General features: G+C 43.3%; 1 protein-coding gene across 5 annotated transcripts in view; it reads right to left on the bottom strand.

Moving 5' to 3' along the window:
• SMC3 (structural maintenance of chromosomes 3) overlaps positions 1–23,252 on the bottom strand; it is a 573,351-nt gene that overhangs the window by 264,644 nt on the left and 285,455 nt on the right. For all 5 annotated transcript variants that reach the window (XR_011511201.1, XM_070531360.1, XM_070531363.1 and 2 more), the window contains exons 19-21: positions 4,818–4,887; positions 4,670–4,751; positions 850–1,041 (exon numbers count right to left, since the gene is read on the bottom strand). Coding sequence is in view for 4 of the 5 variants with exons in the window: in XM_070531360.1 (XP_070387461.1) it covers positions 850–1,041; positions 4,670–4,751; positions 4,818–4,887 (344 nt within the window). In the remaining variant the exon portion in view is untranslated. The remainder of the gene's footprint in view (positions 1–849; positions 1,042–4,669; positions 4,752–4,817; positions 4,888–23,252) is intronic.

The following is a 23,252-nucleotide window of genomic DNA, read 5'->3' as shown; positions in this document are numbered from 1 at the left end:
GAAACAAAGCACTTCTATCTATTCAACAAAATTTCTATTGATAAATTAACATTTTCCCCACCTTCATATACAAGAACTGAGCTGTAACAAGTGCTAGCATACCAATTTGTTATTCCCATTAATGTGAGTAGATCGCACTGTATATTTTCATATTTATGTACCTATGTTACTGAAAGCTTGCTAGAGAGCAGGGAGGAAGGAATAGCACGGAGGTTCACCAGACTTGTCTAGTTTGCTACCCTACACCTTCTAAATTCTTGTTATGGAATGCTAGGAGACTCCCAGGCATTTGCAGCACCGTATTTTCTAGCCCAAAATTATTAAGCATTAAATTTTGTGGAAATATTTTTGATGTCCGACTCAATATACGGCTTTTTTCTTTCTTGATTTGATTCAAAATCTACTATTCGTATTCACACACCTCTAATCGTGCTTCTTCTTTAATTACAAATGTGTGCTTTGGTGTGAAACTGTCTTCCGTCTCCCGGAATCCACAACATTTAAAAAAGGAAACACACACAAACAAAATAAAAAAATAAAGTTTTTAAAATAGAGGGTATGAAATACAAACATTGGAAATTACGTATGTATTGTTTGAAAACAACATGTTCTGTATGTTAACTTTAGTGCCGATTTTCAGTGATGTGCAAAATAAGCCATAGCATGACAACACAACTGCAGCAATAGTCTGGTTTATGCGAAAGTGTACTCGAGAAGAGCAATAGCTTGCCTATAGAGGCGACATGAAGAAAAGCCTACCTAGAAATGAAATTAGCTTCTGCAAATATGAATAGCTGCCAGATGCCTAGCTTAATAGCTTAAGTGAAGAGGTGGAATGCAACAACGCACCCGCATGCGCTCACTGAAGGCCTCCTTGTTTTCCTGGGTGAGACGGCGAATTTCATCGTTGAGCCGGTCTACCTCCTGCTGGTCAGCAACTGAAAGCTGTGTCAGGAGGTCTTGCTGCAGCTCTGAACGCAGGGACTGCTCGGTTGACTCCATTGACTTCAGGCTCGAGTCGAGGCTAGCCAGGCTGCGCTCCTGCATTTCAACCGCACAATGACTCTATTCGCTGTTTGATCCGGCCACCTTAGAATGCCCACTCTTTTAGATCCCTTGCTGTGTGCATGAGCCACTTAATTCATATTACTGTCTTACCAGGCTTGCAGCAGTGAGAAACGGCTCGCTTTGACACTACAAACATACCTAGCCAGCTCAAGAAATTGTACGACAAACAGCAATCGCTTGCAATTGCTGTTTGTCGTATAACTTGTTGTTGTAGCAGCTGTGCTGTCGTGGCACATTAGCTGCCACAACTATTTCTGCAAAAACAGTAAATCATCTCACGCTCCAAAATCAGGTGGCACTCAAGTTTCATTTTCTTCTGACCCAATAGTGGCTAGAATACAACTCGGACCACTTATAATGTACCCGCTTATAGTACAGGACCTGATATAATGCTGTCTCTCAGACTCCCGTTTATCTTCGAATAAAACTCAATGTATACGCATACCTCTTATAGTGCAGCTGCGTGAGACGAAATACCTGTTATAATGCGCTTGCTGGGAAATCCCTCGCCGCAACCGCCTTTTTGAACAAGCAACGAGGGCGATAGAGAGGCGGAGGAGACGCAAGCGACCGTACAAGGAACAACCGTACAAATTTGGCAGCACCGTGCTGGCTACATGGGTATATGGAGACGCCGGAAGCCTCTTGCTCCGGCTGCTTTTCAGCGGCGCACAGTCCACACCCAACGCATGCACATTGCCACTCTTTGGCTCTCTATTTCGTGTAAGGAGCATAAATACAGTTGCCGACTGATTTTTTCTAACACGGACAGGGTTCCAAAGATGCCTGTATAATCAGGCAGACCGGAAAAATGAATTTCGACAGCAAAATCAATTTCTTGTTTTTTTTTTTACAATTCCAGCACTGTGAAAAAAGTCAGTCGATGCTGCGAGAGTGTTTCAAGTTCACTCGTCACCATGCACAGTGTTGTGAAGTGTAGTTATTGCCTGAGCGACCTTCGCGACACTGTGAGTTTAAACTGTGTTCCGCAAATTCATCACTTTGGAACGTTGTGGACACACTAGCTTTCCCCTTTCCTGCCAGTACGTGCATTTACAAACATTTCCTATACGCATTCGTGGTAGGTGCCGGCTGATAGCCCGCAAACCTTCCTTGAGGCAAACTGCTGTCACATGCACGCGGCAACATGTACATGTGATCTCATGCCAGAGAAACATGTATTCGTCTATAGTGTGAATGTATATCAAGGGCAAGCTTCCAGCAATGGTATGCCGCCTGACATCCTCGCCTGCTAGGCCTAACCAGCGTCATCTTGTCGGGAGTCAGCGGCCAAAGTCGCAGTTTGATGCAGTCAATGAAGTGTTTTGCAGTGACTCTACTGCGCTTAGAAAGCAGAGGAGCCACTTGACAACAAAAGTAAGGGCACATACCAATCATATGCCTAAATTCTCCGACACAAGCGACTGCTTGGTCTACAGGTTTTGCACGTGCACAGCGCCTTTGAAAAATGTTGTTTTGGTTATGGTGCAGTACCACTTACAACGACTGCGGCAACTTACATTATAAGTAATCTATGCTGTATTCCCTTGGCAAGGCAAGTCTCAGATATCCTTTCTTCACCAAAATAAGTTCGTGTGATGTTACAGATGACAGGTACACATCAAGTTCATCTCAGCTGTCATTTGTGGAACTGTTGCCATCACTCCATTGAATGGAGAGGTCTGAATATTTTTTAGTAGGGAAGATCTTCGTGGCACGAATCTTTTGCCAACTAGGGACATAACGCCAGGCTTATATACTCACACACTTGTTTGTTCTGTAAGGAGCAACTCTAGGGAGAAATTATGGGCCCGGAAATGTCCTGCACTCCAAAGGCAGCTGCTATGTGCAGGGCTACTGAATGCTCGTTTTCTAGGGCTACACTGAGTCCAAATACTTCTAAGAAAAACAAATGGTGCACCTAGGAGTTTGGGTCACTTGTAACTGAGATTACGAATGCTCACAAGATTTAACTGCTGTACCAATTGCTCAGAAAAGTGTATAGCAGCTGTGTCATACCAGTACTCACGTACGGGGCAAAAACCTGGAGGCTTAGGAAAATGGTTCTACTCAAATTGAGGATGACGCAACGAGCTATGGAAAGAAGAATGATGGGTGTAACGTTACGGGATAAGAAAAGAGCAGACTGAGTGAGGGAACAAACATGTGTTAGTGACATCTTAATTGAAATCAAGGAAAAGAAATGGGCATGGGCAGGACATGTAATGAGGAGGGAAGATAACTGATGGTTATTAAGGGTTACGGACTGGATTCCAAGGAAAGGGAAGCGTAGCAGGGGGCAGCAGAAAGATAGGTGGGTGGATGAGATTAAGGAGTTTACAAGGACAACATGGCCACAATTACCATATTTACTCACATAATGATCACTTTTTTGTCAGAAAAATTGACGCAAATTCAGGCACGCGATCATTACGCTGGTTAAATTTCCCACGAAAAGAAAAAAAAATTTTCCGTCCCGCGTATGCGTATGCTGTGGGATGCGGGTGCGGGACACCAAAACAAAAATGGTGGCCAGCAGAGCAAGCCGAACGTGCCGAACGCGGGTTTTTTTTTTTTTTCTTCTTCTCGTGAGTACATTACGTGCATTGAAACAGTTTCGTCCGTATCAGTGACGAATATTATCGTTAATATTGGCAAGTTTGCGGCAATAACGTAGCCATGTACACTTTGAGGGGACAGAAACAGATGGGCGCGCTTAGCTGCCAGTGACATAGAAACGCATGGCCGGCGTGCTACGATACTGCAGCATCTGTCTTCACTACTATCCTAATACAGCACGTTTCCGCTAAGGGTGGGCAAATATCTTAGCTGTGTAACAAGCGTCAGTGTATGAATAGGGTACACTTCTAACGTATCGGTGTAAACGTGGCCACTATCGCTGCCGCTCGCGGTTTGTTGCGTGCCCACGAGTGCAAACGACAAGAATCGAAAGGCGCCTTTTTTGTCGTTGTTGGCCAAAACCATTACGAAGCCTAGAAGAAATAAAGCCAAGGCAAGTTTGGTTGTAACTTTTTTTTTTTTTCCCCATAGAAGTGCGGAAAGTGATGAAAGTAATCAAATGGGGCATCTGCTTAAAAATGTTTGGTGCGTGCAGACCGCTTGGTACGTCTTCAAGAATCGTTCGCGTAGCATTGGACAGATGGTAAGTGCGATCATTATTAGCTATGCTTGGCACACGACAAATCACTGCGGCAAGTTCGGGGTGCGATCATTACACTGGAAATAAAAATAACCTAATTTTGGCGACAAAATTCAGGGGTGTGATCATTACACGAGTGTGATCATTATGCGAGTAAATACGGTAGTACATAACTGGGGTAGTAGGAGAAGTATGGGAGAGGCCTTTGCCCTGCAGTGGGCGTAACCAGGCTGATGATGATGACGTCAAATTTCTCGGATGGCACATCAGTCGGCACCAAACCACCTTGTAGCCACCCCATTAGCTGCGTTATACATAATCTGAACTTTAAGGATATGCACACACAATGCACCACATTCCGATATCTGTGTGCAGCACTCCATAAGGATTTCATTGCTAATATCACCAACCAGTGAAGACATAAAAGTAAGTGCTGCTCACCTTTGGCTGTTTAGAACGTTCCAGAGCTGTGAGTTCTTCTTTCATGAGACGAATGTCTGCCTTCAGTTTGTCAAACACATCCCTGGCAAGAGACCAGAGAGTGCCACAGTCAAATCACTACAACACCTAGATAAACAGGCTGGCTTACTTGTTTTTGCTGTTCTTTGTCTCAGCTTTCTGCATGTCACTGACCACTTGGTTGATCTGGCTTTCAGTATGTGAGATTGTATTAAGGGATCATATGATATGCATGGATCCTCGCATAAACATGGCAAACATAGTCATACCCTGTATTTCCTTATCTACATTCCCTTCAATTGCTACTCAATATACCTTGACCAGCAGCTCACCAAAAAAAGCACAAATTCCTCGCATTATGAAAGCAGCACATGAGTACAACCTCACAAGGTGACAATCAAGAGCAAATTCACTTTTTTTACACAGTACACTCTTATGACCAGGTTATTGTACATTTACTTGAAAACGTTGCTAACTGATAAGGTGGAAGCTTGGGCGAGTTGGTGATTTAATATCGACATGTTTGTACAGCGCAAAAGACGAGGACTCAAGGAAGAACACAACACAGGTGCTGACTTAAACTGATCTTTATTTGCGAAATCTTCAGAACTATATACATGAGCAAAAGTAATGAAAAAAATAATGAAAAAGCAACTTTTGCAGTAAGTCACACATGAACCCCTATTGCATCACAGCCAGATACTTGATTTCGTTTTTTGTGAGGGCAATAGACGCCATGCTGATGCAAAGGTCGCCCAGCCGCTATATCTTGTCAGCCTCTATGATTTCACGTATAAGCTGTTCTCGGTGTTTGGAAGTTACGATGCAGTTTTCAAATTCAGGGTAACAATGGCAATCACTGCAGTGAATGCCAAGATGACCTTGCACGGCGGTATAAACATTGTAAAAATGCTCTTTCAATTGCTCATTTAAACATCTGCCTGCTTGGCCAACATATTTCTTTCTGAAAGCCAAGGGAATCATGTAAACCACACCCAGGGCGCATGCTCCAAACTGCTTCCTATGGTTAGGATTGCAAATATTTTGTTGTGTGACATGAGAATTCACACGCCTACAGAGCACGGATAATTTTTTTCCGGGGCAGAAAAAAGAACTTTAACATCTACTTTACTGCCTATCTTCTTCAAGCTGTGCGTACACAAGATTTCGCACAGATTACTCCAAGATTTCACAAGATTACTGCAGGATTTCGCAAGATTACTGCAGGTACATGTGTGACTTAATGCAAAAATTGCTTTTTCATTATTTTTTTATTACTTTTGCTCAGGTATATAGTTCTGGCGATTTCACAAATAAAAATCAGTTGAAGTCAGCGCCTGTGTTGAGTTCTTCCTTCACTCCTCATATTTTGCGATGTGCAAACATGTCGATGTTGCTAACTGGTTCTTTGGGCATAGTAAACATTGCGAAGATGCCTTGTTCCGTCCCTTGATTTGCCGCGTCTCGAATTGTGCTATCCGACCTGCACCTTTTTAGCAGCCCCTCTACGACCGAAGCTTGCACCGATTCCGGAAACCTTGCTGCTGATAACCTTCCCGAATGATCCAATCAAGGGACGAAACGCAGAAGGAAGGTAGCTGTAATGCCCTACCTGCATAGAATGGCACACAAACTTAAGAAAATGGCTAGCCGGGTGGACACAAAAGTGATTTCGATGGGCAAGATGTGGATGAGGTGGCGCCACTGTGCAATGGTCATATAGGTGTATTTCCTGAAAATCAAGTTGTTGAAGTTAGCGCATTGTGGTGTCGTCTCCCTTCCGTCCTTGTTTGCTGGCGCTAAATATGCTTTCAGTTTACCAACACGCCCAACAAATGGCAATGCTAGAAGATGCAAACATTTATTTGCTAAAGCAGATCAACCAAGCAACAAACACTCCCCGAGTCCTTAGAAGGCCTCATTTTGCTTCTCCTGATTCTCACGTCAATGTCCTAGATCTCCTGCTGCTTGCTCTTGGCAGTCTTCCTTAAGCTGTTTGACTTCATTATGCAAGTCGAGTCACTGGTTGCCTCCGCTTTCTCTGCATATGAGTCTACTGAAGCTGTCAATTCTGCAACAACGGCTTCTAGTTTCTTTTTCTTCCTTCCGGGAGTTTCAATCTCTTTATCAATGCAGCGTTTCTTCCTCTGTTCCGCACCTTCACGCTCCTGCTTTTTCTGTTTCCAAAAAGGCACGGTATTGGTTCCTCGCAGAAGCCACAGATGCTCTCAATTCTTTAGTGATGGGCACATTGAAAATGCCACCTGCTACGCGTACAGCATCACAGATAATGAGCTGTGAAATGTGAGACACTTCTTTCATGTTCTCTACTGAAACCTGGCGATTCACGCTGAATCCTCTCTCTACACTTGCCTGGGCATGACTAAGTGTAAGCAGCAGTTTTCCGACCCTCCAAAACTCGGCATATGCTGAGCCAACCTTTAAAACGTTTATAGAAAAATTTGTCAAGTGCACGTGAGCTCCTTTCATATAGATGGAACTCATGTTTCCGCTCCTGTAGCAGCTGAATTAACTGTGCAAGCACAGTATCCCTTGAATGCTCATGGATTCTCTCTGCTGAAATGAGTACATCCAGAACTTTCTTTAAAGGGACCCTGAAACGATTTTGGCGATTTTCTACAAACGTACTGAGTCGTTAGAGTAGGTTCTTCTGATCATTAATTGATGCATCTAAGTGCTCTGCGTAAAGCGTGTAATTTATTATAAGGTTTTAAAAATACCCATCGCTACCGATCGCAGCGCACTGCTCGGCGGAATTTTAAGCCGCCCCTACCCATATGATGCAAATAACCCATATTACGTCACATGGGCGAGCTATCTGATTGGCTGACCAGGGCGCGTGGTTGATAATTTTTTCAACTTTATGGTGAACAAATGATGCTCGTAATAGTTGGAATGTTAGTTACTTTGTTTTTGTAAAAAGAAAATAACCCGAAGAGAATACACAAGAATAGTTTTTTAGTACACTTCAGCACTTCCGGCATACAGCAAGTGTCGTCTGCTTGTGTTACAACGTACTCCGTTTTGACGAGAGCTCCGCGGTCAGAGTCGGTCTCAGTCTTTTCGCGAGCACTATGATTCGACTTTGTTGCTTTGTGGACTGCAAACCTAGCGACCTGCAAATCGCGAGTCCAGTATTAGGGCAAACGCAAGCGCAAGGGGACAGGGTCTGGCCGCTTGACTGTGCCGGGATGAGCCACGAGATGAGCAGAAGGGCAAATGTGAACGGTCTGCACGGTGCAGCCACCTGGTGGCACAAAGTTCAACCATACACAGTAGCAGCAACGAAGTGTATTCTTTGCTGCTGGTGTGTATTTTTCGCAGGAGTGTAATCATCAACACGGTGATTTATAAATGTTTAAAATGCTTTACACTTGGTTAGAGCAATATTAGCGCTTTGTTTGACTGGTTAAGCGCTGCGCCAGCAAGTGTCTGGACCGTGCAGACCGATCAGGCTGCTCACGTACGTCTACGCTAAAGTTCCTTCATCAGCTTGAGTTTATGCCTCCAGTAATTTGCCGAAATGACCAGCTTGCCTGTTTTTAGCGGAGTACCGGACACGTTCGGTGCTACGACAGAATGCTCGCAACGCACGCTGCTTCGATAGCTCTCGGTCGACGGCCAAGCGGCTAGCGGAGAGGTCTCGCGCGGGAGGGGGCGTGCTCCTAAACAACCGGAAGTGAGCGATGTGACGTCGCATCGTGACGCTGAACCAGTGAAGGCGGAGCTTAGCGCCGCTCGCTCGGCGAGCGAGTTGAGGAGGAAAAGCATAGCTAGGGAGGAGGGTAACTTCTAATCGCTTGCAGCTCCATTAATACGTAACGCTTCACTTAAATTGTAGTGCGAATGTTCTACTTAAGCTGTACCCTACGCGCCTACAAAATTTGTCCGAACCGTTTCAGGGGCCCTTTAAGCCTTCCAGACACTCATCCGGCTTCGATGACATCTGCCTGGGGTCTAGTGAAGAGAGGCCTCTCACAGTGGGATATCGCAGGGGGCTCTTCTCCAGGATCTTTTTTGTGGCACTTAGAAGGAACTCCTTGCACTGCATGCGAAACGCAAATGTGGCTTTCACACTTACTTTGAGGCTTTGAAGAAGTTGCTTGGCTGTATGACCAACATCTATCTTCTCGAGTGGCACATGGTTGTTTAAATCTTCAAAGTCAATCTTCAGGAGGCCAGTGAATCCCACTGATGAACAGAGAACAGAAGACTTGGGAAAGTTTGTTGGCAGTTTTCTGACAATATTTTCAAGGTCCTTTTCCAAAAAGAACATAACTAGCTCATCTGTCTGAAAGTGTGTCAGAAATGGCTGGAGGGTCCTCGCAATAGGAAGTACAACCTTGAGGTTTGCTACCACTAGTGGGTCACAGTGAAAGTCACAAACATTCTGAAAAGAAGCACGCTTGGGAAGGTTCACTTCCTTGTTTCTTGCCCCTTCCACATACTCTTTGACGTCAGGCCAGAGAAGCAGAACACGCTCTATCACCGGGGCGTTCTCAATCTACCGATGTGCACAGAGCTTGAGAGGAAATGGAGTTGGTCCGGTGACAGCTACAAAGACTTCTCTCTGGGCAGGTGCATCAAAAAACAGCCTGCTCATACTTGAGAGCAAAATGTCCAAGCTCCATTTGCTTGCTGCAAGATCTGCCTTGTAGGCATTATGCATAGTGTGCAAGCTACAGCTGCCCTAGTCTAAGCACCTCACCTGGTAGTTCTTCTGTAGGTGCTCCTGCAGGCCTTTGAATGCCTTGAGATTCACATTGGGTTCGTCCATTGATACTTGCACTATTTTACATAACAGAAGTGATTCTAAAGCACCAAGTAGTTTTTCTTGCAGATCTTCAGCCCTGGCATGGCCCATAAACACAGATGTGAAGTAGCGTACGGTGACCAACTGTGATGCATCCCAGTACCTTAGATGAACATCCATTTGCTTTTGCTGGCAATTCTCATTCAGAGACTCGCCGAACAAGACAATATAGCAGTCGCTTTTCTCTATCTCCCACCACAGAGAGGAAAGCAAGAATGGCCTCAAACCATGGCATGCAATATACAAGCACTTCAGCTCTCCGCATGTGAAAGATTGTGCCACCTCACTGTCTGGAAGCATCCTCTGAAACAATTCATTCATCTGTGATGACGAATGATATGAATAGTGCGATTTTATAACCTTCAATGTCCACAAAAATTTCTGCATCCGTCACAAGTTCATGCTTCTTGCATGCATCCATCAAGTTTGATGACTGCGATGGTCCTGGCTGTGGTTTATTTGCTTGACATTCAGATATCGTCAGGAAGCTCCTTACCATGCAGCTACTCCCGGTGGCTTGTATGTGCTCTCTATGCTTTGCACTTTTTAGTGGCTTTTTAGTGCCGACTCCCGCCCATGGCAGGTAACTGTCAAAAGCAATTACAGCAAACTTTGCATTTTACCTTGTGCGGATTTGACATGTCCGGTGCAAGCCACTCTCGGTAGTTGTCGTTGTTCAGCCACGACCGCTGAAATTTGCATTTTCCGGGCAATGTTGGCACGCGCGTTTACTGGTGCACACTACACTGCAGGTGCACAAAATGTCACGATACTGCTGTACACACACACCCAAGTGCTACATGTGCACTAAATCTCGCAATACAACCGCACATGCACAGATGAGCGCAACACGTGCACAAAACATCACGATCAAACCGCACACCCACACATAAGTGTTACACGTACACAAAACGTGACGATACAACCACACACGCAAGCACTAAACATGCTCAAGATGTCCCGATTCGGCCACGTGAGAGGAGGCACTGACCGCGCAAACCGCACATACAGTGGCTGCCATTTCGCAACTCAACTGGAAAGTAGCACAGGAAATGGGCGAGAGGAGACAGTGAGCAAGCCAGTGTCATTGTGGCCAGACATTCACAAGTGTCCGCCAAGCACATGCTTACTTGACTTTGTACGAAACTTACACCATATTTTTAACAAAATCGCAGTGAGAATTCAGGAGGGTTGAAATTTTCTCAAATACAATCACTGGAAGTTTATTAAAAATAAAAATGTAGGAAATTCAAGGATTTTTAAGGATCTGCAAAAATTCCAGGACTTTTAAGGCCTTGAAAACGATCTTTTCAAATTCAAGGGTTTTCAAGGGTTTCAAGGACCAGCATGAACCCTGTCAGAATGTGCGCAATTTTACCAATTCTAATGATACGCGCAGGTATTTGATTCAATTTAGGTTTGGATCTAAGACATTTATATGAGTGCTTCATGGTAAATAGTGTTCTTGGATTAGTTCACTAGCGAGCTGCATGTCATCTGCTGTGCTGGTTTGTTTACATTGCACATACTTCATCATCTGCTTGTTTGTTTACCTCTTGGACCTCAGGCTAGTCAGACAAGCATGCCCAAAACAAACTTGTAGTAGTGTTTAGGCAAATTATGTGTTCCAAAGACGGACCTAAAAAAGGAAAACTGCAGCTACACCTAAGGTCCTCACACAAGCACAGGGCAGCAGGTAAGCATTATTCATCTTCATCGTGAGAACAGTATTTCTTCACTCAAGGAAAAGTATAACACAAATGCAAGGTTTGCAGAAAAGTTCTCTGGGAACCAACAACCATCTAAGGAGCATGGCTTACAAGTCTACAAGGGAAACACAACACTGGTGAAAAATAAAGGCGCAAAATAACACATTTCCCAGGATAGACCAATCAATCAACGAGCTTGCTGGGTTTTAGCCATATCAAAACTTGGTTTCATACCTGGACATTAATTTCAAAATTTCAGGCTTGTCTATTTTAAAGCTTCATTTCCCACAGTTTTTTGCTACACGAACATTGATAACATTTCTTACACACATTTCTGTAAAAAATCTTGTGTACAGTTTTTTTTATACACAAACCTGTGCAAAATACCAGAAAAGTTTGAAACGCCGACTTAGGCTGGATGATCTGGTAATAGTTTTAAAAAGTTTGCAATAAACGAACATTTTAACACCTTTTTAAACTTTCTTTCAATGAAAGACACCTTGGCCTGGAGATATGGCAATCCTGGTGGTTTATTGCACAGCCCAATGACATCACTACATACCTAACAAACTGTTTTTGTTTTGCACCTATCAGTTTGCAGTTTTCATTGCTGGTGTGGCACTAATTCTTTTGATTGTTTTTATTCATTAAAAATATGTGTTATCCTTTTTTTAACAGTAAACGATGAAAGCGGCCAAAGATGTTTTGGAGCTGCTCTGGGAGCAGCAAATTTGTCACTTTGGAGCAAGTTTGGAGGATGAATTGTCCTTGGTTACAACATGTTGGCAGGCTAGTTGGTTTGAATCCATGATAGAGTGTGTAAGCGCAACTGAACGAGGACGTAGAAAGAAACAGATACACAGACAGCACTCAGTTCCATGAGATACCCAACAAGATAATTGTCCATTTCGAAGCAGTAAATACGAGTCTTGGAGCAGCTTGGCAAAGGTTAATATGAGTGAAATACAGGCAGATGAAGAAAAGGTGTTCTTTATTTGGCTTTGCAGAACACTATTAGGTCATGGCAAATCAGTTCTTCAGAAGCCCCACAAGGCTAGCAAAATTCATGACAGGAAAAAATTGTCATCCACCTAATTCTAGCATTGGAATGGAAACCCAACTTGGAGGAATGGAAACCCATACGGGTTTCTCAGAAATGACTACTAAGTTGCATACCAGATGTGCCAACTGAATGTGGCCAAGAAAAATATGGCCAAAGGCTTTCCATGAACAGCATCCGCTCTATGTTGATGGGCTTTACTTAATACTAGTTGAACTTTCTTTTTTCTCTCATTGTGAACAAAGAAATAATATTTACTGAACTAACATTTATTACCTTACTTATTCAATAAGGCGCCAATGGAAAGTTTGTTGAATACATCGAAAAAGGGCCGATAACAGCACATATAGCAACCTTGGTCTTCTGCTGTCCTTTTTTGTGACAAAAACGAAAAGCAAAAAACAAAACAAACAGAAAATGCTTGCAAAACAAAAAAAAAATCGATGTGCCAATGCGTCCCCCGCACCAGTGATAAAAGCAGTCTCAGACGGAAACATTGTGATCTAGTAAATTAGGATTGATGCCATCTTATTTATTACATGAGCTTTCTTTTATGTTAAGGAAGAGGTCTTCACGAATCTTAGGTTGCTTTAAATGTTGTTATAGGTCATTTATCAACCTCATCCAGGTTTTCATTGACATCTCATTGATTAGGTAAATTTATAAAGTTAGCTAATTATATCTATTCATGCACAATCGACAAGAAATATTCACAGTGGCCACCATGAACAGCACCTATCAAGGTACATTGAACGCCGTTCGCCTAGTACTGGTAATTTCAAATTCCTGGCGACCTTCAGTTAAAATAACAAAATACCACAGAATAAATGTAAAGTGACGTACTTGTGATAGCACGCTGGCCAGTATTCACACTGCTTGCAGACAAAGAACACTTACAATATTTCTAACAACCATAAAGGGATAAACATGTTCACTGGGTTTCCGATCTGCTGCATCGACTAATATTTTGAATGAGCTCGATTATTTGGGCTTATTTACAGTTCTGCCACTGGCATCATAAAGCCAATGCAAAACTGCGACCAATATTCTGTGCACTGTGCCATATTTTTTTACTCAACCTGTATAAGTCGCATCGTGAACATCGTTGCCAGCTACGCAATTTCGGAGGTTCGCATTTTCGACGACCTTTTAATTAAGATCACCATTTGGTCGCTAAGGTAGACTAAATACCAAACTTGACATCCCTGGTTTGCTTCCTGCGGTAGCAAAAGTCTGATTTTGTGTGGTGTGGCCCTTCAGCAAATAGTGCAGCCTGAGTGGAAATTTCAACAACGACTGCAGTTGCCATTGGATATTTGTGACCAAAAAGTGTCATGAAAGCAGGCAGGTTGTTTGTCGGTGACTGCCCTATCATCCCTGTAGCCCGATGTGGTGCAAGTGCAAAACAGATTTAGAATGTCCCACACATGGTGTTCGCCCATTAATCGATGCAGATCTATACCAATAGAGCACGAAAGCGAGTGCTAAAATTTGTAACAAAGCTGGTGAGCTATGCGCTGAGAAAGCTGTACTACCTTGTTAATTGAGCATGGTTTTCCTTCCCGACTACCCTACGAAATGAGCTGGTCCGCATATACAAGAATACATAACCATTTATATAAAACATTCGCAATACATAGTACAGCACAAAACTGTTTTCATTTTCTTGCAGCCCAGTTACAATTACGCCACCAAACCCACCCACACTCCGAGGACATCGACGCTGAAACAGATTGTTTCGGCTTGGCTTGTAAGGCTAGGCACTAGCCAACTCATGTCTATGGCTATGTGGTTGCCACTGAACACGCACATCCTGCTAAATTTGGAGACTTCATTTGAAATTGGTGTTTTGGTGCAGGTTGGCACAGTTCGATGGTTTAGCAGAAGATGGTGCAATTGGCGCAGAACTTCCAGGGTATCGACCAAGTTGACATTTCTAAATTCCCAGAGTTTTCCAGGTTTTCCCTGAGTGCCTTTGCGAAATTCCCTGAGTGACAGAAAACTTTAATTTCAAGATGGGCTGAAACCATGTCTCCCGATGCTGTCACTCTCTGGTAAGCATGTTAAAAAACATTGCAAGGAGAACGGCGAAAGCCTACTTACTCTTCCTCCTCTTATCACTCCCCTCTTTGCCTCTCCTCTTTCTCTTCCTTCTTTTACTCATTACTGCTCACTACTAAAATTTTGTCATTTGTAATCAATTGTGGTCATTACAAGCCATCATTAGACATATTGGCCATTTCATAGTCATTACAAGTCATTGCAAGTCATTTCAGTGAATATTAGTCATTACTGCTCACTACTAAGCATTTTTAGTCATTTGTAATCAATTGTGGTCATTACAAGCCATTGTTAGACAAATTGGTCATTTCATAGTCATCAGTAATCATTACAAGTCATTTCAGTCATTACTAAGCATCTTTAGTCATTTCTAATCAAATGTCGTTGCAATTCGTCGTTAGACATATTGGTCATTTCGCAGTCATTACAAGTCATTTCAGTCATTACTGGTCATTACTAAGCATTTTAGTCATTTCTAATCAATTGTAGTCGTTACAAGTTATCGTTAGACATATTGGTCATTTCATAGTCATTACAAGTCATTTCAGTCATTATTAGTAATTACTGCTCACTCGTTAGCATTTTTAGTCATTTTTAATCAATTGTGGTCATTACTAGCCACCGTTAGACATATTGGTCATTTCATAGTCATTACAAGTCATGAGCAGTCTTTTTAGTCATTACTACTCATTACTAGACTAGTAGAACTTGTTGTTGGGCGAGTTGGTAGATATTGGCGAACATTGTTTAACTGCGCGAACAAACGAACCACAAAGACAGAGAGGGACAAGGACGGGCGCAGTCCTTGTCCCTCTCTGTCTTTGTGGTTCGGCTGTTCGCGCAGTTAAACAATGTTCGTCATTACTAGACATTTCTAGTAATTTCTAATAAATTGTGGTCATTACAAGCTGTCTTTAGACATATTGGTCATTTCGGATTCATTAGTAGTCTTTACAAGTCATTACTAGTTATTACTAACCTCTACCAATCTGTATTATAACATTATCATTCACTGTCACTATCAATCATTTTTCGTTCTTTAATCTGTCCTTAATCTGTCTTCGCATGGAGTGATGATGCTTCGGCGGACAGCCCGGCGGTCATGTCTGCTGACGCAAACTTTAACATGAGCCTGGATGGCTCTCGCCTTAAAAATTAAAAAAACTACTTAATCAAGTTTGAATAGTAAAAAGTAGTGTCTATTTTATTGAAAGAGAAAACAAAATAGAGGAGTTAGTAAGATGCACAGCTAATAAAATATCTTTGAAAAAAATGGTGAAACCTACCGCAAATTGGGTTGAACATTTCTAAATTCTAATAGAAAGGAGATGCACATAGAAGCAAATATTTTGGAACATGAACTATTTCTATCAACTGAGAGCAAGCTCATTGGCACGAGGCCCGAACTTTGCTACAAGTGAGATTCTCTTTCAGCAGCTGGAAAGTCAACCTCAACTGTCCTGACATTCTCTCAGCCGATACACTACACCTGTGTTGGGTTGCACTGCTTTAAAGTTAATTTTGCTTATGATGAGGGACACCTGCATCTCGGCGTCAGCCAACACTTTGTTTTTTTAGCTCACGCTCCTTCAAAGAAGCAGCGGCATGTTTTCTTTCTCGTTCATTCCTCAATGCATAGGTCCCTTCTATTCTTGTCCTCGTCCCACCACGCATTTGGCCCACGGACCATTTGAAGCATCCTCTTAGTCAGTTGAACCGTCAACGTCCAATTTTTGGTACTCCCTAATGGCCACAAAAATGTCCGAATAATCAAATCAGGCCATCTGAAGATATGAATGCACGTCTTTTACTGCCCTTAAGGGCTCAAATCCTCACATGCACGTTGGGAAAAAGCTCTGAAGGCCTGCCAGTACACTTATTAGGCATAACGGTGCTCGTACTGTGACAGGAGATGGCGGGTGCATGCATGTATAACTATGGAATACATTCTGTGTCTCGTGACAATTGCCCCTTCCCATGCTTGTTAAGCTTCACCGCAATACTTCATGTACGCTTCAACACGTAACATCGCTGCGTCGTGGCGAAGCTGCCTTTCAGGAACCGGTACTATACAACGCGCCATGCATTCCGAGCTTCGAAGCCAATTGCGAGGATTACAAAGGCGGAGTCGATGTCATTGCTGACAGCGGCGAATTCTTTCAATGAAAAGCATGGCAAAGAAGCAGCTAGGTCTAGCACTGCCACGGTGGAGGCTACGGCTGCCAGTGGATTTGTATGCGACAGCGCCGGTTTGAGGTGGCAAGATAATCAAAATGACGGCAGAGGTGGCTTCGATTAATGTTTCGGACCTGCAATCACAGCAAGAAGTCCGAAAAATTAGACGACGAAGGGTTCTTGAGTCTGACATTTCAGACGTCCTTATGCACTGACTCTATGGAGTACGTAGTGGTGCTGTGAAGCTGTCCGAAGTATCGGGCAAGTCCGGAAAATTGGTCGTTGACTCTACACTGGCAACTGCTCCAGCTGACAGGGCGACACAGAGAATTTGTTACGATTTCTCTGTGTCATTCGAGCTAGCATTAGCGTAACTTTCGTTCCCTTTCAATAAAGTTACAGCAAATTTTCCCTGATAGAAGCAGAAATTCCCCGGATTTTCCCTGAGTATTTCCAGACTATTTAAAATCCCTGAAAAATACCGATTTTCCCAGTTGGTAGATACCCTGATTTCATCCCTGAAGAATTAAACCTTTATAAAATACCTAACTGGGCTTCACAAAAGCATACTAAGATTGTAACTTTTGGACTTGTAACAAGGTGGTGACATAATTGAGGAGAAAGGAGAACAGAGTTTCAAGATGCTAGAATGCTGTAAAAAGACCATGTTTTGATAGAGTGTGTTGCACCCAACAAACTGTGTAATAAGCTGTGACATACAGTGGTCACACACCTGCCAGCATGTGAATCCACCAGACAAGATGTACAGGGTGGGGAACAACAGCATAAATATTTTTAAAAAATGTGTCGTGAGCACAGACGTCTTGTGAACATGCCAAACTCTACTAAGGATGATTTGCTCTTAGATGCCTTACAGAAGTAGCAGTAAACTTGTGACAGCAGAGAATGACAAGCAACACATTGGTTTTAGACCACAGCGACTTTTTCAGCTTGTTGTGTTCGATTGTTGTGTTCATATAGGAGGTTGTGGCCAAATACTGCACCAGGGTGGCCAATCCTGCTCTGGTGAGGGAGTGCGTTACCGGTTCTGGTCACCGGGATCAGGCCACACTCCAGGCCTGTTTGTGCAATTTTATCAACATGCGGATTTTTTTTTTTTTTTAATCCGGTGAAAAGTTGCCGGCACCGGGATTCGAACCACGGACCTCTTGCACGCGAGGCGGGTGTTCTACCTCTACGCCACTGCTGCATTCAGCAGTCATGGAGGCATTACGGAATCAGGGTGTAGATGAGCCATATGTAAAAATACTGGAAGACATCTATAGCGGCTCCACAGCCACCGTAGTCCTCCACAAAGAAAGCAACAAAATCCCAATAAAGAAAGGCGTCAGGCAGGGAGATACGATCTCTCCAATGCTATTCACAGCATGTTTACAGGAGGTATTCAGAGACCTGGAGTGGGAAGAATTGGGGATAAAAGTTGATGGAGAATACCTTAGCAACTTGCGATTCGCTGATGATATCGCCTTGCTTAGTAACTCAGGGGACCAATTGCAATGCAGGCTCACTGACCTGGAGATGCAAAGCAGAAGAGTAGGTCTAAAAATTAATCTGCAGATAACTAAAGTAATGTTTAACAGCCTCGGAAGAGAGCAGCAATTTACAATAGGCAGCGAGGCACTGGAAGTCGTAAGGGAATACATCTACTTAGGGCAGGTAGTGACGGCAGATCCGGATCATGAGACGGAAATAATCAGAAGAATAAGAATGGGCTGGGCTGCGTTTGGCAGGCATTCTCAGATCATGAACAGCAGGTTGCCATTATCCCTCAAGAGAAAAATATATAATAGCTGTGTCTTACCAGTACTCACCTACGGGGCAGAAACCTGGAGGCTTACGAAAAGGGTTCTACTCAAATTGAGGACGACGCAACGAGCTATGGAAAGAAGAATGATAGGTGTAACGTTAAGGGATAAGGAAAGAGCAGATTGGGTGAGGGAACAAACGCGAGTTCATGACATCTTATTTGTAATCAAGAAAAAGAAATGGGCATGGGCAGGACATGTAATGAGGAGGGAAGATAACCGATGGTCATTAAGGGTTACGGAGTGGATCCCAAGGGAAGGGAAACGTAGCAGGGGGCGGCAGAAAGTTAGGTGGGCGGATGAGATTAAGAAGTTTGCAGGGGCGGCATGGCCACAATTAGTACATGACCGGGGTCGTTGGAGAAGTATGGGAGAGGCCTTTGCCCTGCAGTGGGCATAACCAGGCTGATGATGATGATGATGATGATGATGACTTTTTCAGCAACACTGCTGTTACCGATGTGGCCTGATTCTTCGAAGCAGACTTGTTTAAAGCAGGCAGCTAACGGACGGCATTTTGTGCTGCTACAAGAACGCATTGTAGGTACCATCATTTATTTCTTGCATGGAGTTAAAAATGCATCTTTATTTTTAAAAACCCACACCGACTTTGTGGTTGTTTTGCCGAATAGCTCCCACAGACCATGCACATATAGTCGACTCTCTTTACAATGGACCCTGATAATCTGACAAAAAAAAAAAACGTCTGTTTTATCTGAAGTCCGTAATATCTGAAACTTCGGTCGTCATGTCTAACAACATTATTGCAAAGAGTGGGTGACGAACATTTAAAGTAAAAAACAAACAAAAAAAAGACGCAGTGTCGCCTGAAAAGCAAAGCATCGATTGCGATAGAAAACTAGCAGACAGCTATGCAAAGAAAGGATAGTCGTTTTATCCCACTCGATGACCGCGGAAAGTCGCTGTCAAAATGCTGGAGTTAGGAATCGCTGCAGGAGCAGCGAGCGAATTCATTTTCGTGCTGTCTCTAACTTCAACGCGAACCAAATGTGGAAAGCACAGCACATTCAAAGCTACCAGCACTAGGAACACTTTGTCCAAATCGCAGATCGCTTTGAAGATGAGGCCTGCACAGGCGAGCACTTTGTCCATATTGCAGATCGCTTTCAAGATATGGCAGCTGCACAGCCGCGCCGTAAGCAGCAGCCACTAGAGTAGAACCCCCATCTCCCTTGCCTCGCCTGGTGTCTCGCGCGCAAATAAAGACGGTGCATTTCAACCCCGCCTTTCTCTTTCGCGTGCACGATATTGAGCTGCAATCGTCGGCTGACCCTTGCAAGTCAGTTGTCAGCTTGTGTAGACACAGCAAAAGCACGTTTTATATGCCCGATCCTGAAAATACATTTCCCCTAATTTCGTCCACTTTAACCGATAGTCTGCTGTAGCAGGATCTGTTAAAAGCAAACTTCGTTACATTAATAAAATAGGTAGAACTAAGCTTGAAATATGGTCCGTTATATCTGAAAGCTTGTTGTACACGGGTCCATTGTAACGAGTGTAGACTGTAATGATAATGTATGGGTTTAGTGGCCACATAAAGCTGTACAGACAAGTGTGCTACTCTCACAGATGTGCCAGTGTTTTCAAGCAATGAAACAACAAATAGTACATAATTAACCTTCACTGCAATAAAAATATGCTTTCAACTTAATAATTCCATAAGTGACTGGCCCATGCCATTTCGAAGCAGGTTTATCAAAATGATTGCGAACTATATTATATGGATCTTTTACAGTGTGCAAGCCATGTAAAAGCAGCAAGTGGAAGTAGTGATGCGTGTATTCACTTTGGAGTTTTCTGGCTACATGGGAGCTTTTGCCATTACGCCAAGCAAGCGAAAAAGCGCACTTCGTGCAGGCATTCGTGGTAGTTGTTGGCCAGTTGCCCGTGGACCCAATTTCAGCTTTTGACCCCCAGTGATCAAATGCCCAATCAGCGAGGTGGTTTACTGGTCTAACAAGCAAAGTCCTCTCGTACAATTTTGTTTAGTCTGCTCACTTTGCAATTATGGCATGAAGCTTGAATTCTATGACCACAAGATAAACATCCCCTTTTCATTACAGCTTCAGGGCAGGATAAGTGAGACAATGCATTGCAAACTGCTCATGCGTGCCAGCCAGTGTTTGAAGGACACATGCCAATCTCCTCCTTTATTCAGCCTTTCTCTCAATTCAACAAGAATTGAGCCTCTGCTGTCGGTTCTTCGCCCAATGGCTTTTGGCGGCAAGGTGTGGATACATTAGTGGAGCGCGATAGATTACATGGACGCACTTGACAAGAGTTTGGGTGCACTTGAAACTGGTCGCATTACAAGAGGCTATTTGTTTCATTCCCAAAGCATTGAGGCTTCATACATAGTTGCAAAGTAGACAGCTTTCATGCCAGTACCCGTTTATTGCAGACAGAAGAAATATTCACAAGTCACTGACTATACCTACAATAAAGTAAAAGTGCTTGTTTCATTATGAAAATGAAGACAATTTTACAAAGCACTAAACAAAGGTGCTGTTAGGTAGAGATGCCTGGTACAATCATAACTGTACTGCAGGTGCACTGCACATAATCACACAGTCAAGAATTTTAAAATGAATACTATAAAGCCATTTTATTTAGTGCACCCCTGTTCCAACCATCATTATTTCAGGTATTTGAAAAGAATGTCGGACAACCAATGTGCCTACATACAGTGGAGAAAGTTTTAGCTGTTAACAATAAATGGATTATATGGTTTTGGCAATGATAAGCAAAGAGCACATCCTCAAAGGAGATTCCTACATTTAACGTGTGCAAACCATATGTCCACATGAACCCATGCACTGTTGAGAAATGTATGCTGAAGCCAAGATGAACAGGATCTCATACCACATAGAAGAAAAATTTGATGCTGTCCGTAATTAAGCAAATGCAACCCATTGCTGGCCTTTTCCCACATAGCTAGACTAAAAAAATGGCAAAAACAAACAAAATGGCTGGTGGCAGTGCAAAACTCATTTTGCACTAAAATATCAAGCGGCCTATCAATTGAACTTGGCAACCCAAGAATGCTTGAGATAACACAACTGCATCAGGAAACAAAGATGCTCTTTAAAGGGGTGTTGCCATCAGGCAAGAGCAGTGGGTTATGTTTGAAAAATGCTACACCCATGAATGCCGCAAAAACAGTCACAAATTCAATCGAAAGTCTTCGGAGGCAGTCTTCTCGCCAGGATCACAGCTCTGGCCTACCATGTCATGGCTCTAGCAGCAATGCACAGCACACAACAAAGCATCAAAAAAGAAGGAAAAAGTAGGGCCACTTTTTCAACAATATTTAGCGTTTTACGTCCAGCCCCCCTCCCTATTTTACTGCAACTTTCCTCATCGCCGCAAATAACCACGACCCTTTGATTTTCTTCCTCATGTCATCCTACTCAGCTCTGATGGAGGAGTATATCTCACCTCACACCATTTTGAATATCACAAATATCACAGAGGGAAACGCCCAGGCTTGGGGGAAATTTTGGTTGTATACTAGGAGTTGTCAAAAGAACCTGAAAGAATTTTTAAGATTTATTAGTAGCCGAGATGGCAATGGTGCGAGAAGGCAAGCACAAATTCCTCTTCTCTAATATGCATCTCAACACATGCAGATGACTGACGAATGCTGCTGTTAAGAAAATACAGAAAATAAAGAAAATAAAGAAAATACAATGCCATTGTAGGAAGAAGCACTGACCTGGCTACACGACCAATGTCATGGCAACTTCAATCTCATCCAGCATGTGTAGCTGACGGGCAATGCCAACTGCCGCAAGAGCCAGTGTGGCTACATCAACGACTTGTGCCAATCATTGTGCTTCCTCGGCCCACACTCAGCTGAAAGTGCAACATGTCTAGCCCTGTTGGCTTCTGTGTTAAAAGCATGCGTGCTGTGTCTACACTTTCACCCCGTAACTCCATGTCTACACTTGGGCCTTATGCAACACCAGAATGTTTTTGTTCCTGCCCCTTGCCAAGCAGCTCGTCACAGAAAGTTGCTCTCACTACTATTTGTACATTGCACATGTCTGATGCACAAATGCCACATGCATGACATCATGTTGGGGCCGGCTTTTTCGAGGAGTGCATGGGTCTTTAACCCTTTCACTGCCGGGTTTTTTCCTCACTGCCACACACTCCCTGCCAGGTTTTTTTTTACATATTAGTTTCTTTAAAATCTTATGCTAGTAACACACTACAATGCTCTGAAGGTCATGTAAACATTTTTATTCTGGATTATCTCACAGATATCTGTTTTCCTTAAAGAAATTGGCACTTAACTAATTAGCAATAATTATCTGCTAATTAGGATGTCCAGGTGTTTAGAATACTTTTTTGGTGTGGTATTCTTCAAAACAAGGCACCACACAAAGCGGCACCTGGCAGCTAGAACACAGATAGCGAGACTCTTTTCGTTGCTTTGGTCGATGCTGTGTGTTAGCGCAGACGCGGCAGACTCGTGTTGGGTTTTGCTTCGCGGTAGTCGGCGGTATTAGAGACAGGAAGTGGCGCGCTGTCAGCCGTGTTGGATCTTCACCCTTCGACGGGCGTCCTCCCTTTGGCTTTGAGTTTCCTTCGTGGTATTTCTCGATTAGCTGGCGGACAAGTTCGAGTCGAAAGTCTGCCATGCTTCTTTTTTTACCAGAAGCTGTGATTTGCAGTAAATTGCTGTTGAGGATGGTAACGTCCAAGAGGTGAAAGAAGTACTTCTTGTACCACTTCATGCATTTCCTTGTGACTGTGCCGGTCACGGTCACAACCATGTCTACCTTGTCTACAGCACCCATGCATATGTTGTACTTGGAGACACACAGGGGAATCCTTTTGTTCTCACCCGTCTTCCTGTCTACCTTCCGGGACT

The sequence above is a fragment of the Dermacentor albipictus genome, chromosome 1, assembly GCF_038994185.2.
Source record: "Dermacentor albipictus isolate Rhodes 1998 colony chromosome 1, USDA_Dalb.pri_finalv2, whole genome shotgun sequence".
NCBI lineage: Eukaryota > Metazoa > Arthropoda > Arachnida > Ixodida > Ixodidae > Dermacentor > Dermacentor albipictus.
The sequence above is the reverse complement of the archived record's forward strand: the minus strand, read 5'-3'. Positions and strand labels throughout refer to the sequence as shown.